Genomic DNA, 15,719 nt, shown 5'->3' with positions numbered 1-15,719 from the left:
ATATAAAAGGAACAACTTAAACGTTCTAAACTTATGTCCATAGGCCAGAATCAACAGATGACGCACAACAATGACTACTTATCTACATGTCAGAAGCTCTACATTGAAACTGAAATAGCCATCAAAATAACCTCTTTGAAAAGTTACATTGCAGTATGTAATGTATGCCGGTTTCACCATGGTGCAATTCCCATTCTGCATACCAATGTGTGCTTTGCTTTGTAGACAACAGCACGCCAATGGATAAGCAAATGTTGTTGTGGCTTGAGAAGGGGCACTTGCAGAGATTAATAGAAACCTGCAAAGCATGCCAACATCCCTGTACAACACAATTTTTGATGCAGCTCCCACACCCAGGGGAAAGCTCAACAGATTTCAAGCGCATTCGTATGATGAAATCGGTTCAACCGTGAATTGCCACTGGCGGTAGAGAACAGTCATGTGCAACTCGCAGGCATTCCCGCAGGCCCAAAAGCTGAAACAAGCTCTCGTTAAGCCGAGGCTTTTGAGTGCAACGGTTACCAGAATCAGAGTTGTTGTGCTGGTGACTGTTAGGGCTGCTGGCGAAAGGAAGCTTGCGTTTGGATGTTTTATCTTTCCCATCCTTTTCCAGTTCACCACGGTCCAACTTGGGTATCCGGTTTTCGCCAGCTTTCTCCTTATCCTTAATAATTAAATGAACGTTTAACAGAGTTACAATGAAAAACAACCTTGTACAATAATTACAAACGTCATCGCACAGTAGAGCTGTAATAATAAAAAAAAATCACACTACATAGGACTATGAATGAATTGTTAACTTTGAGGGTTAAGAACATTTGTATGATAAGTGAAGTTATTAATAACTTTACAATGTTATTAAACACTCAAGACTTGGTACATTATGCAAATAACCATCCTTTTAGTTCCAGAAGAGGTGCATTGTAGTCTGCTGATCTTAGGTCACCATCAAAATGAATTTGAGCAAAAATTTCCATCTGACTGTGGACTGGTTTCATCCTTTTTAGGACGCATCAGTACAGCATGTTGATCAATGCTCACCGCTGTAGAGTCTGCCTCTAGAAAACATTTTGATTCCTCACTTCCACACCATAGGGAGATTGTGCATTTTTTATGTTGTGATTGGGTTTTTATAATAGTTTACAGATTCGATTAATGTTATTTATCACACCACTCTCAAAGCAAGTTACAAAATTATATCACAAAATGATGCCAAAACCGAACATCAAATTGTAGAACTGGCGTTGGGATCCAAATCTGTTCAAAGATATATTTTAAAATACATTAAAAGCACACACTGTCGAGTTGATATATTGCTCGTGTGGGCCATATATCTTAACATAAAAGATAGCGCTGTCAAGTAGTGTGCATGGCGATGCAATGATAGTGTAATGATATGCAACTTCAGGGTTAGGCCTCCATCCCTTTAGCAAAGGCACACAATAGCTTCAAATATATTCAGTTACTCATGACCTCAATATGCATTCATTTCATAGGGTTGTTTCCGAAGCTTCAGTTACACACACCGATAATACATTCGACTAATCAGAGTTTAGTAGCTTGTAGGATATATTTGTTTAAACAATAAGAACTTAACGAGACATAACCCTCAATGGTTTAAAAGGCAAAATAGCAACGAGCGAGCATTCGGGTAGAGACTCACCAGAGTGAGTCTCAACACCAGGAATTCATTTTGGCTGCACTGTCAGGGCCGGTTGATCTGGGCTGGGCAGTAGGGAAAAGTCCGGCAGAACTGGTTCTGGTGAGAATGCAGGGGGGCTTCTCAGTCTGCCACCCGTGGGGGAGGGGCAGGGGTTAGGACTCGAGTGGGTACAGAGGCCAATTAAAATTGTTGGAAATCCGAGCTTCCTCGCCTGAAACTCAACCGCAATCACTGGCGTGGAAGTTCAGTGCATGAGCCATCCCTCACCTCCTCTTTTCGTATGCGGCGCAATTTGCCACTAAAGCTGGTTAGTGGCTCACTTTGTTCCTAAAAAGCTCTCTTTAAAAAAAAGATGCTGGTTTGGCCGCATACTCATGAGCCATATAAAATGGATTAGTGACGCTTTTCAAGGTAATTTGCCAAGTCTCACCTTTTTGTTCTGTTTTTCCATAATATTGCTGTTGGTGCTGGGTGCCTTTCCCAGAGGTTTTTCCACCATGTTGCTGTGGCTTGCTGCGCTCTCAGACTGTGTAGTCCTTGAGAGGCCAAACTTGGGCATCTTCCAGCGATCGCTTCAGCTGCCGGACTCACACGTCCGCAACATCATTGTCCACCGTCTGTCAGAATGGCGAATGATGAAGAAAAAAAAATATGGGTGCTTAGTGCCAAATTCACAGGCAATCGCAAAAACACATAACCCCTTACCACCAATTCTAGATTTGAAGCTTTCGTGACTGCATTGATTCATATTCTTAGGTTTTTTCGGTAAAGTCACGTAGGTAAAAAACATTTAAAAAAATGCATTCCCAGGGCAAATTTGATGAGCATTTTTACTGTACATCTGGTCAAATGTTTAAATCTTTTGGTCGGCTGTCGTTTCAAGTTGTGGAAGCATTCGATAACCGAAATGAACCACCTTAAAATGGGCCCCCCCCCCTTCCTCTGCTCTCTCACTGCAATAATTTACCATCCAATTGAAATGCCACATTTCTCAAAGACCCCATGGAAATTTAGGCACGCACCCATTATAATAATGTGGGTAAACTACGCTGGCTCTGTAACAACAGCGTATTTGGCCAAGGATAAGTGCAGCTGCAAGGATGCAAAGCATAGTAGAACATTTGAATGGCTTCAGAAAAAAAGCTGAACAAAATTGTTTTAATAAAAAAATATACTGTGAACCTTTAATTCTGTAACAACAGAGCGCGCCGGCATTTTACTTGAAAATCCGTTACCTCTCTCAGAGAGAGAGATACTGAGCATTCACAACATTGATTTTTTTTTTCCCCTCCAGAACTTACTTCCTAGAGACACCACCGACCCAGGGTCTCTAGACAAACGGTGTTTTTCATTTGTTGAGCCCGGGCTAATTAAAGGTAGAGAAAACAGCAGCGGGTTTTGTAAGGTCTCCAGACTCGTTCGTGTCAATGAACGTAAGGAAGGGGGGGGGGGGTAAACGTGTGTTTTGAATGAACGGCGATGACGCACAATCCCATGGAGGCCAGGCCACAATTCGCAAGGCCATGCTGTAAACGGCACTGTACACGTCTCGCGGTGGCTCAAATTGATAAATCGAACGCATGATAAAATGTGCGCAGATATTTCGTGCGAATGCCAACAACACAAACGGTGAGGGGCCCTACTAAAAAATCAGTAAGAGCGTATTTTTCCTTGTTCTTATATTTTGATTACGTTCCTAGAAATATGGAGAGAGAGGGAAAGGAACGGTAGAAGATGCGGGTTTTCACATTACTGCTCACAAGCATTGACTGTAAATTCAGGCACAGGCTCTCTTGATCTCCACTCTGCACACAGTCTCCCTGGAAACTGCCCTGGCTATACAGAACACGACGATGCCTGCCTGCCTGCCTCTTTGTCAATCGTGTTTTGGGCAAGGTAATTTCATGTTTTAGTGTTCCACGACATTCTATAATGTATAGATCTTAAATTAAAACCCAACTTGCCACTACGTCGTGACCTTAAAATACACACACACACACACCCTGCACTGTACGTGCCATTATTAAAATATAAAAGCACACTCCTACACACACAGTAGCTAGCTATATATACAAACAAGCACACACAAAAATACTGTGCCGACATGTACTTTAAGGGTGATTGGATCTGTAAATGTGATATTAAAAGCACACTCAATGTTATTTGTTTCAAAATATCATGGTAACTCCTATAGTCAAATGCTTGTATTCTATTACATTAGCACTGTAAACAAAATGGGTCAGACCGGTTTGCATTTTAGCACCTCGCTCTCAAATCTATTCACCTATCTCCTATACACATACGAGGATAAAGCAGTGCATTTCAAGGGTTTAAATACAGTATGTCGAAAAAGGAATACACTATGACTTAAGCTATAAGCCCCTACAAGCGTGATTTCCATACGAACTTTCTGTAGAAATGTAATTTACTGCACAAATTCAGACCTTATTTCCATACAGACAAAACCTTCAAGAACACAGAAGAGGCCTCCATTAATCCTTCCAGGCCTTGACACTCCCCGAGGCCTTCTGTGTACCTAAAAACACCGACCTTGAATGAGCAAGGCTCCAAACACACAACATACACTAAAACTGTCATTTACCATTCCCACATATTTTAAGCTCCAATGGCTGAGGCTTACATTTAACGCCACAAGCAGACTCTGCATTCTGCCAGCCAAAACAATGTCAACATCAACCACAATTGATCACATCCAACGAGAGTGTGAAACTTGACGGTAACAAACTTCCTCAAGTTTGTTTCGTCAATGTGAATATCCCACCACCCCAAGGACGGTTTCAAAACGAATGCAGGTCTGTAAATGCAACCTCTCGGCTGAGTAGAGATAGATTATTTTTCAATGAATATTTGATTCTTCAGCTCATGATACGTGCATCAAATTGTGTGTGTGAGGATAGATGTGTTACTTATTCGTATATATTCTATGTAATGTGCTCATGTCACCACCTCTGCAAGCCACTATACCTTTCACGACAATGCAAATAAAAATAATCGATTCTTGAATTGAATCACAAACGAACCATAGCAATTCATTAATTTACGGGGGTGGGGTATAGCATCATTCCACCGATGATATTTTACCCTCCTAGTTTATTGACAAGAACCTCACAAGATCGATCCAATTACGTTGCTTTAACATGTACAGAGGTATGGCATATTTTTTGTGAACATATAAGATGATGCAATGTTGTGTACAGAAGTGAAGAGAGAGGAGGTAAAGAGCTATGTTTCTGAATGGCATACTTGGATATAAGACACTCGATAAAAGTGGATTTAAAGTGGTGAAACTTATTGATTAGTCTTGATTTTAATGATAATAAAGATTAATACAGAGGCCACAAGATGTTTGCATTAGAGTATAAGCATTTCTTTATAAAGATGTTTAAAAAAAATACAACTCGGGTAAAAAGTAGGTTAACGATGTAACAGAATTCTTTCTGGAATATTCTCAGCTATTTCGCAATTTGTGTCTGGGGAAACAATCAACACTGTACAACTATTTTAGCCTTTGACCCTACATTATTCCCAACAAAGCATTCAAAACGGTACATGGCGTTCCATTCTGCCGAGGATTATAATATCCACCACTTTATTTGGAATTAAAATTAGCTTATTCCTCGATAACTATTCCTATGACTGATCAGCTTTATGTGAAAATGCAACAAAGGCTGCCTTGGAGAAATAATACGTTGTCTACGTAATCTTTTCTATGAATGTGCGTGCCACCAATGTGAAATTTACCACACATATAAACTCCAAACACGCCACTACAGCTCCAAGGAACGCTTCATAATCTTCAGTTTTATGTAATCTATTGAGAAGAGAAGTTTGGCTGTTTTTATTTTCTTTGCAAAATCTTAACAAACCGGGTTGTAACGCAATGTCATTAGTGCAGTAAAAGTTCCAAATCATGCATTCGACCACCTACATTGGGAGTTCTATTGCAGTTAATTAATGAAACCTCCCCCCTCCCCCCCCCCACTTTCAACAAAGGACAATATTTTACTAAAATCTGATATCTTAATAGTAGGAAATAGCACATACATACTACAGTAAACTGGTGCGCAAAATATCTCATCTTAAAAGCACATCACATGATGTTACAGATTTCCTGAGTTTGTTTACGTAATGAAAACTGTGGCAGGAAATTGCAATTTAGCTTACTTGGTTAAGCCAAATAGAAATATTTATTCAGGCTTTCGAATATTTCCCTTAAGAACAAATGGCACAATGTAGAGATGTGTTTTTAAAAGTACTTTTGTCTTTAAAACAACCCCTTTGTTTTAATTCCAAGCTTTCTTCAGTGTGGAAAACTGAACATCACCGCCAGCCTTTAGGAAGGCAACGGAGAGAACATGTAAACGCTTCACGTTGTTGTTTATCTAGGAGGCTGCATATTTTATAAGGACTGTGATATGGTTGGTTTAGAACTGTTCCATAACCCACATCTTATCTGTGTGACCATTACTCTGACTAAACTTCGAAGCCACCGAAATATTAATTGCTTTCATTAGCAAACAGAAATGACATTAATTTCAGTGTTATTATACCAGTTACTTCCAGGGAAGAGGGTTTTTGATGGCTTTGCTAAATAATTTCAAATCTAATTTTCTCTTTTAAAGTGATGTTTTCATGTTTTAATGTTTAGCAGTCTGTGATAAAAGCAAATGGATGCTGTCATCCTTAAGGGCACCACAGACAGGATGTCTTCTTCATTGTCCACACTGAAGGCAATCATTTTATTTTAACTTACATTGGAAACATTAAACAAACCAAATTACATCTTGTGAGAATTGTATTTTATTAGGTTTTATTATTATTTTATTATTTCCCTTCTACGTGACTTTACCGAAAGAACCAAGAAGCTGAATCCTTGCAGTCACGAAAGCTTTAAATCGAAATTTAAACCAAATTACAGTTTTCAGCTTCATAGTGATATATGCCTACATGATCAATTACATTATTTACCATCAAGTAGATGCAGTATTTCACTTTTAGAACATATACCAAAAAGATCAATTGTGTAAAAATGTGTAAAACAAGGGACAAAATGCATGGTGATGTGTGAACAGTTTTCAATGGGAAGTCCTGACGACAACAAGACTGCTACACTGAGTAAACACGATAAATGGCAATGTGCAGTACCTGTAAAAGTCAACTCTACGTTCAGTAAAGTCTGCCACGTTTAAATGCTACTGTACAGTGAGACACCAATCACCTATCTACTGTACAGATTGCTTCGATTTCCTTGTGGCACCCACACTCTTTCCAAAATAAACTTTACATGATGGGCAGAGAGGATCTAAACTGCTGTACACTCACATTAATGGTGATGAAGACGTTTTAAAATACAGCAAATACACAAAAACGTTGCCCATTACATTTTATTCTATTTAAAACCACTATGCTAACAGTGGCCGTAATGGCAAAACTTATTAAACAATTAGACTGCACTCTTCCAGAAAGAAAAAAAGTACCTTCTCTCTCCTTGATAGCACGCTGCTAAATTTAACCGAAACACTAAGAGAAACAATAAAATCACGATGACTCTAGGTACAAGACAGATTAAAGCTTTCCGGAATGCGGCCTTGTACAAGCAGACAGAGCTTCTAGTCAACAAGACTGGCTTTATAACGGTAGCTCATCTCTCATCTTCCATCCAGAGGCTACTACTCTCGGCCGAATACAGGGGGGCCCACCACCAGCAAAACATCAGCCCTGACGTGTGCCTCGAATCGTAAGCTCAGATTATAGAAGCCATGCAAGCTGCCATGTGGGTAAATCCTGATGGAGAAAAAACCCTGTCAACTCTAGATGTCGTCTCATGCGGAGTAAAGTTCTGCAAGCTGTCCTACATATCATACAAAGGTCCAGACAGCAGAATAGGGCTTTACACTTTACCATTGCTTGCAAACTTGCATTTTCGATACAAGTTATTGTCGATAGGGATTCATTAACTGGGTAATAAAAGAACAGTCGGCTTGATTCTAGTACTATATGCTTTGAGTACATGGCGAATTGAGCACGGAAATCTTAAAAGTCTTGCCACAAAACCAGTAGTAACACTATAACGAAAAGCCGAAATCATGGCCGAGGTTCAATCTGTCCAAAAACCTACACTGAAGAAAACCTTCCTTTTTGAACATTTCAAAGCATATTTTTGAATCTTGAAAAATGCATGTTTAATCCAATATAAAAAAAAACGATGCATCAGGAGTTTCAGTACAACAGTACAAAGCAAGCCCAACACTGCACAGAACTGTATTGAAATGAAACAATGGAGAACACTGTATGCACAAATGTGCAATCACTGAAATGTTCTCGTGGAATGTTAAACGCGTAAATGCAAGTTTTCGCTAAGCGAAGGCGGGCAAAAATAAATACGGGGCACATATGTGTACGGAATTCTTCATCAACATGTATGTTAACATGAGGGCCAAATACCAGCAAGTGGCTATTGAAGTAGCCAGTAATAGCATTGTTATCATGCCATGGCAGTTGCTTTGCCTAATCGTACAAAGGAGGGCTCAACACGAGTATAGCGAACGTGTGTGTGCCCTCCGTTCCTCATGGACGTGTTGGGCCTACTCAGCAACAACCGCAGTACGAATACTGACTGCTGATAATGGATGCACGTAGCCTGGATTACAGCCACACTACCGGGCCTCATTCGACCTCTGTTGTATCCCCCCCCCCCCCTTCATTCCACGACCACTGCCGTTTCCCCAAGACTACGACATAACAGTGCAGCAGCACGTAATGTGGGTTACAAAGAGTAGAGATCTATCTAGATTTGTTCAGAGTCCTGCAAGTGTCCTGCCAAGGCTGTGCTTGTGCGTCATTCTATTTAAAAACAAAGGTGCTATGAACAGCTGCAGCACCGCACACAAAAAACCGATGCGGCTGGTGTGTTAATGCTGCTGCCATCTCACTGTACCAAACTTGAATGTCAATGTTGCATAACGGACCTGTATCTTACCAAAAAAAAAAAATCACACCGCTGCACACAACGTTCACAATATTTACAAAAGCAATGCACAGTTAAGGTGGGAGACATTATTACACGCTAAAGATCTCTACACGGCTCATCGTTATGAATTTTGCAAAAGCTTAACAAGCATACAAGGACATGGTTGTATGGGACAGAAAACGGTGCAGGGCATTGAGACATAAATGCTGCTTTCTACATACTATAAAGTTCGTTGGCAGACATTTTAAAAAAGCTGTTAATGTGTAACACCAATGCCATTAAACTGGGACAAACAGTTACTGTACACAAACGAGATACTGTACTGCCTTTTGACACCTAAGTTTATGGAACAAATATAAGGCATGTATGGAAAACTGGGTGTAGCGATTCATTTTTTGCTTTACGTGTGAACCAATAATTGGTTCAAGTGCTGAAGGTTTTATAGCCCGTGTACAAGTTACTGCCTGCAACAGAAAATCCACTGGCATGCAAAAATCGCACGTATTAAAGTTCAGCTGAAGACAGAAAAACCCTCAAGTCTATTCTTTCACAAAGCATGGCAAACTGAAAGTCTCAAAACGGAATACATTAGGACCAATGCCTGGAAAACACAATCGAAGACCAACTCTCAACTTGAATTCTGTGTATTGAAAAAAACCTTCCCATCTAACTCAATGTTGTTATTTTTAAGACAATGAGGCACGGTACTTGTGTATTTTCAGCGACCAAGTACTTCCGTGGTCTAGAGGTTTTGTGTGATTCTGCAATCGTTCGAGGTGTAAATATATCACGGTTCCACAGGCCGGCATTGAAAGTCAAGGGGCAGGATTCATGTTTGAAAGATAACCTACGGATGAAAGTCATCCTAGCAAATAAAGAGCGGTGCTTTAGCGCCAAATAAATAGTTCAGACAGGGCCCTAGATGCTTTTGTACCTCTCCTATGCATTAGCAAACTGAATTTTTAAGAATGCAAATAAAAGTGTCTGTGAGAAAGTCCCACTGCGATGCTATCTAAACCAGTGAATGCATGCTCGTTAAAACACAACCATAGCAAATTAAAAAACACGTTTCTGAAGGAAAGCTGTTCAGTATTTTTTCTGTTTGTTTACAATGCTGCACACACAACAGAGGCAATATAAGATTCCAACATTACATGTGTGCGCTTTAGAGCTACCGTTAAACGATGACAACACGTACTGTATGGGACCTTCCACACTCCATGCCATCCTGCCAACATGCCAAAACGTGACAGCGTTCCACTTTACATCCCATCACACGAGGACGACCATCTAAGAAGCACTGCAGCACCCACAAAGGCCCCGATAAATCTATTCAAACCGGTCAACATGATGAAACGAGAAAATTACCACACAACGGTGATCTCAAGGATCTCCACTTTAATAACACGGTGGCGCGGATAATATAAAATCCAGGCACCAGACCCAACAAACGAGCCGGCTGGAAAAATCATCATTTGTTGACATTTGCGCGTTAACCTATCTGGAATGGCTCAAAAACGTCTCAATCCTTATATCATGTATACGCACAACCCATTTGTAAATCCACTGCTGGATGAGGGCCTTCCCAAATCGTGCTGTTCGTAGGGAGGGAGGATTACCATACTTCACTAAACTGGCCATCACAATGAGCCACGGCAAAGAAAGAGCCCTCTCACATAGCAAGCATTGCACACGACTCAGAGACAACCTCAAAAGGAACCAACACTACCCCCCCTCATTTTATGTCCACACCGCGCCGGTGGTCGACAGCTGCCTGCTGCTAATGCAGTCGCTTGCTGTGGCTTCTGATGTTCACATAAACGCCACCTTCAATCCATAAAAAATAAATAAAAACGTCGCTTAAAAATAGCAGCCACCACCATCACCACCATCGGATACTTCGCCGCGGCAAAGCACGAAGAAAAGTGCGCATTGCCTACCCAATGCTTCGACCCCGTTTCCCGTCTAAACATCTCTCTCATACTCCACGACCGGCCTCACGATATCGCTTTTCTCTCCTCGACTTTAATAAGAGATCGTGCGACGTGGACGGAGGAGAGAGAGACCGATAGACACCAACACCACCACCACGAATCCCGGGCCTAGCGAACACCCCCCCCAACACCACCACTTCCTTCACAACAGCCAAGGCCTCATCGCCAGCCGCGCTCACAAACAAATCGTCAACAAACGCGGTCGTGGCGCTGTCAAAACACAACCCCGAGTCGTCGGCGAGTACAAACAACATCTTAACGTCGCTTCTGATGCGACAAAAGCGAGATTTGTGTCTCTTTTAGTCGTTCCCGTCGCCTCGCTCCCCCGTCTGTGTGTTGCGGGCAGGGCCTAGTCGTGGCGACAAGCCTCGGACTTGCCATCTTTTCCTGGCCGCGACGCTCCGCCGCTCGGCGCCCTCCCGCCGTCTCTCTCCTCCTCCTCCTCCTCTTCTTCTTGTTTAATTATTTAACATCTTATGTTGATTCCGTCTTTATTTTTTTACATTATTCTCTCGTATTATCGCGCTGTCTCGCGTTGCTTTAGTTGACGCGGTCTCTACCCCCCCCCTCTCCTCCTCTCTCACACACAACAACCACCCCCCCCGCGCGCTCCCCCACTTCTCTGTTACTCCTCCTCCCCCCACCACCACCTCTTCACCATCACCAACCTCCAGCCCCCCTTCCTCCTCCTTTCGCAGAAAACGTAATAAAAATGTAGAACGCCGATGACAGCGCGGCGCAGGGCGGCGGCGGCGGCAACAACAGCAGCAACAGCAGCAGCAAGGCAAAACAGTAGCAGCAGCAGCAGGCAAGGCAACACCACCACGCCGTACCCTTCTCGCTCCCGAGGCGCGGCCGCGACGGGAATGGGGATAAAAACACACGCGCGTACACGCACGCACGCACATACACATAGAGACGCGCGCACGTACACACACGCACGCACACACGCACACACCACCAACACACACCGTAATCAAACGCCATCCGACTCCACTCTCACCGCCGCGACGACCCGACGACCACGGCACGAGCCTCGTGATTGGTCCGCCGGACGTCACGGCAGGGCCACGATGTAACGAGCGCTCCGATTGGAGGATGGCCTCGCAGTGGGCGTGTCTAATCAGCCGCCCCCCCCCCCTTATTCTCCCCTCCCCCCCCCATCGAGTAGGTAAATAAATTATTAAATGCGGGGAGGGGGAGGGGGACGCGGACGGGAATGGGGGTGGGGGAAGAGGGGAGGGGCTGATGCGTATGGGGTGGGGGGGGTTTACACAACAGATAAGGTGGGGGGGGTGGGCGTAGATGCCGTCTATTGGTTGACGAGCCCGTCACGTGACGGACGAGGAGGCGGGATACGCGCTGCCTACCAATGAGGGTCCTGCGCACTCGGGGGGAAGGCAGGCAGGGAGGGCGCGCGCTTGGCGGAGGGGCGGGGTCATTGTGTAGGTATGGGTTGGAGGGGAGGCGGGTGGGTGGTGTGGGGGGTAGGGTACGGGTGGGTGGTGTGGGGGGGTAGGGTGGGGGGGTAGGGTGCGGGTGGGTGATGTGGGGGGTAGGGTCCGGGTGGGTGGTGTGGGGGGTTGGGTGGTGCGTGTGGGGAGGTAGGGTGTGGGGGGGTAGGGTGCGGGTGGGTGATGTGGGGGGTTGGGAGCGGGTGGTGTGTGTGGGGGGGTAGGGTGTGGGGGTGGTGTGTGTGGGGGGGTTGGGGGCGTGTGTGTGTGGGGGTGGGTGGTGTGTGTGGGGGGGTTGGGGGCGGGTGTGTGTGGGGGTGGGTGGTGTGTGGGTGGGGGGTGATATTGTATCGTCTCGAGTCACGCGACGATGACGTAATGGTCGGGGCGGACGCGCAACCGCGCGCAAGCGAGCGGGCTTGAGAGGGGAGGGGGGGAGGGGGCGGGCGGGCGGTGTTTGTGTGAAGGGGTTGAGGAGGTTTATGGGGAGGGGCTGTGGGCTCTGGAGGGAGGTGGGGGAGGGAGGGAGGGAGGAGGGGTGGGGGAGAGGTTTAACGGAGCGCGAGGCGACAGAGAAAGGCATCGCTCGCGCGCGGCGGTGGCGGCTGCGGCACGGAGCGCAGCGCGGGTGAGCCCCTAAAACCCAAGTGACGACGGTTTTTGACATCAAGCGAAACGTCTACCTCGGGGGGCAAATGCCGTTTTAAAACGACGCAGTTTGAAATGCAACCGTATTGAACGTACGTTTAATTTTTTTTTCGTTCTCGATCGCGTCATTAACAATCTTTTTTTTTTCGCCCGTACGCTCGCTCGCATTTTCGCCGAGACGTAAATTTATTTGTGGAGAAAAAAAAAAAATCGTCATCATCATTGTCGCGAGCCGAGTTTGCCATTCGCGCGATCTGCGTTTGTCGTGACTAAATCGGGAATATAAGAAAAATAGCCGTGGCGGCGGGATATTTGTTACAAATCTGAGGCGGCGGTTTGCGACGACGACAACGACGACGACGAAGCCGCCCGTGAAACATGGCCGCCGCGCGCCTCCTGTGCGCGCGCCTCCGCCTCGTGACGCACGCGCACTGCCGGAAGTTACGTCACGACGCTCGCCACGCCCAAGCCCCGCATGGCGCGCGTGACACGTGCTCGCCCGGGGCGAATAGTGGGCCAGTGCAGGTAAACAACAACAACAACCACAACAACAACAACCATTTATGTATGTTGAACTTTCTTCGCCACCGTATGTAGCTAACCGTGTTAATCGGAGGTGCTGTATGTGTATGTTGAACTTCTTTCGCCCCGTACGTAGCCAACCATGCTAATCGGAGGTCCTGTTTGTATGTATGTTGAACTTATTTTGCCACTGTGCGTAGCCCAACCGTGCTAATCGGAGGTGCTGTGTGTTCATGATGCATTTGTGATGGGATTACGCACTGCGCGTCGCGACGTCCACGTCTTGTGGTGTAAAAGGCGATGCTCTGCCTGGAGATCCGTGGGAATTGAGCGATTCGCTGCTGAATTGCGGCAGTGGTTGAAAAGCGTTTTGTGAGATTGCCAAATTGCCTCGCCGTGCAGTAATTTGTCAGGATGGGTATATATTTTTCCCGTGATTGGCTTGCGATGCACCCTCTGCCCCAATGCACTCAAGTTAATTTTGCCTTTGTGATGCCACTACATTTCGCAATCAGAATTTTCATTTAAAATTGAGGAATCCGATGAGCTATGAAGCGCTTTTTCACAGCTGCCCAGTAGGGCGTTGAAGAAGGTTCCAACAACAAACGGTACAAAAACATGAAAAATAAGTATAGGCTTTACCCTTCCTGGCAATTAAACAGGTGTTAAGATGTTCAAACACCAAATAGACACCTTTTACGAGTAATCAAGTCTGTCTAAACCACACGTTATTGTGGTGAACATGCAAACAAAAATCCTCTGATAAATTCATTGTCTTTGAAACTGTTTGGCCTTGTTTATGGCCTAGTCTCCCTAGTCAGACCAGAGAACTCCAAAAGGCGAACATCCAAAAACACTTTCGTAGTGAAAAGTATAAGAAAGGTAAACAAATCACCCAAACGCACTAATAAAACAAAACCACCCTACCAGGCAAAGCCCACTGAGGTATTCACTTATTTTTCTGAAGCGACCTGGTCACAAATGATGGCTCAACAAGTGGCCCTTCATTTGGATATTCATAGCACTAAAACAATCTAAATCTTAATGCATGTTTCGAAATTTACATCGTGGAGCCTCGAAAAATTCCAACATTCATTCATTCGATGGCGCTTCATAACGGAGAATTACGCGACAATTCTAGATTTGTCTCCTACGGAAGTCTTATGGGTGGACTTGCCCCTGTTCGCCCGTCATAGGAATGTGAAATTTCCACCACTTGCTTAAGGCTGTGAACTGGAGATAAGCATTGTTGCCTCGTTGCTCATTCGAGCAGGACATTTGTTTGAAATAGGGCAGTGCTATTGACGAGTGTTTTGTTATTATTTCCGTATGCGTGACGGCCCAATGCGGTGTTATATTTCATGGTTTTCCTCGTCAGTGGCGTTGCTTACCCATTTGGGGCCTGCCCTGTTACTCGGTATACATTTTGAGTGAGATGGCAAGAGATGGAGACAAGTGGTCGAGATGTAGTGAGAAAAGAGAAGAGCTATGCATTGCAGATGATACATGTGAAATTAGTAAATTAAAAGAGACATGATAGAGGTGAGATATTACGCTATTCTGATTAGTTTTTTTTATGATAATTAGGATCTGACTAAAAAAAGCTGATCTTTGGTGCAAATCTTTTTCATGAATCTGGGGCATTGGAAGCTGATCGAGACACTAACCTTTTGTTTTATGCCTAGCGCCACCACTGATCCCCATTTATTAGCCATGGTCATTCCACTGCTGGATGTGTAACTTGCTGACCCGCCCCTACTGGACCTCAACGAAGAAGAGCTTCATAGCTCATCGGATTCCTCTAAGATAAATAAAGATTCTGTTTCTGGATGAAGGCCACCCCCAGGGTATCGGAATCTCATACAATCCTGCAATGCAACGAATCCACTCATCTCCCACACACGAGTTTATTTCACTCTCCACCTCCTGGGTGAATGTACTCACGGATCACGGACATTGCTTAATTTCTCAGCTGTTGTGGCTGTATATTTACGTTTTGTGTAGTGTTGCTATACTGTGCATAATGACTCTCGTCGTGTTTATGAAGGGCTATTTTTTCCAACACCAGGCAACTCACCAGTTGTTAGACAACCGCTATGCCCATGAGGCTGAAACACTGCAGATGAGTACAGTACCCTAAAGGAATTGGCCAAACATCGCAATGCAGGTTTCAAATTAAAAATACAATTTGAGACTCGGATTTGCTCTTAAAAAATATAAAGGGCATTGGTATTGTTTTCTTAGGTGTTTTCGGTAAAGTCACGTAGGTAAAACATCAAAATTAATAAAAATAATAAAATAAAAATAAAGATCACGACGTTTCGGAGGCAACACAAGTCTCCGTCATCAGGTGGGACAGTCACAGCCAGATCAGAGACTTGTGTTGCCTCCGAAACGTCGTGATCTTTATTTTTATTTTATTATTTTTATTAATTTTGATGTTTTAC

The 15,719-nt window shown here is 44.3% G+C and overlaps 2 protein-coding genes across 7 annotated transcripts in view; one reads left to right on the top strand and one right to left on the bottom strand.

Annotated features, from left to right (window-relative positions):
- The window catches only part of ANKRD11 (ankyrin repeat domain containing 11), a 39,153-nt gene extending 27,479 nt beyond the window's left edge, over positions 1-11,674 (bottom strand). For 2 of the 5 annotated variants that reach the window (XM_061548675.1, XM_061548679.1), the window contains exons 1-3: positions 11,027-11,201; positions 2,094-2,280; positions 523-664 (exon numbers count right to left, since the gene is read on the bottom strand). In XM_061548675.1, coding sequence (XP_061404659.1) covers positions 523-664; positions 2,094-2,222 — 271 coding nt within the window. In that variant the 5' untranslated portion in view covers positions 2,223-2,280; positions 11,027-11,201. The other 3 variants (XM_061548676.1, XM_061548678.1, XM_061548677.1) reach the window with 3 other exon arrangements.
- Positions 11,675-12,668: 994 nt separating this feature from the next.
- The window catches only part of SPG7 (SPG7 matrix AAA peptidase subunit, paraplegin), a 28,087-nt gene continuing 25,036 nt past the window's right edge, over positions 12,669-15,719 (top strand). Inside the window, exon 1 of one of the 2 annotated variants that reach the window (XM_061548672.1) lies at positions 12,669-13,275. In XM_061548672.1, the coding sequence (XP_061404656.1) occupies positions 13,129-13,275 (147 nt within the window). In that variant the 5' untranslated portion in view covers positions 12,669-13,128. The remainder of the gene's footprint in view (positions 13,276-15,719) is intronic. The other variant, XM_061548673.1, reaches the window with a different exon arrangement.

This window comes from Lethenteron reissneri, chromosome 9 (genome assembly GCF_015708825.2).
Source record: "Lethenteron reissneri isolate LAM-NWPU_2019-01 chromosome 9, ASM1570882v1, whole genome shotgun sequence".
In the NCBI taxonomy this organism is placed as follows: Eukaryota; Metazoa; Chordata; class Hyperoartia; order Petromyzontiformes; family Petromyzontidae; genus Lethenteron; species Lethenteron reissneri.
This window is presented reverse-complemented; position numbering and strand designations above follow the sequence as displayed.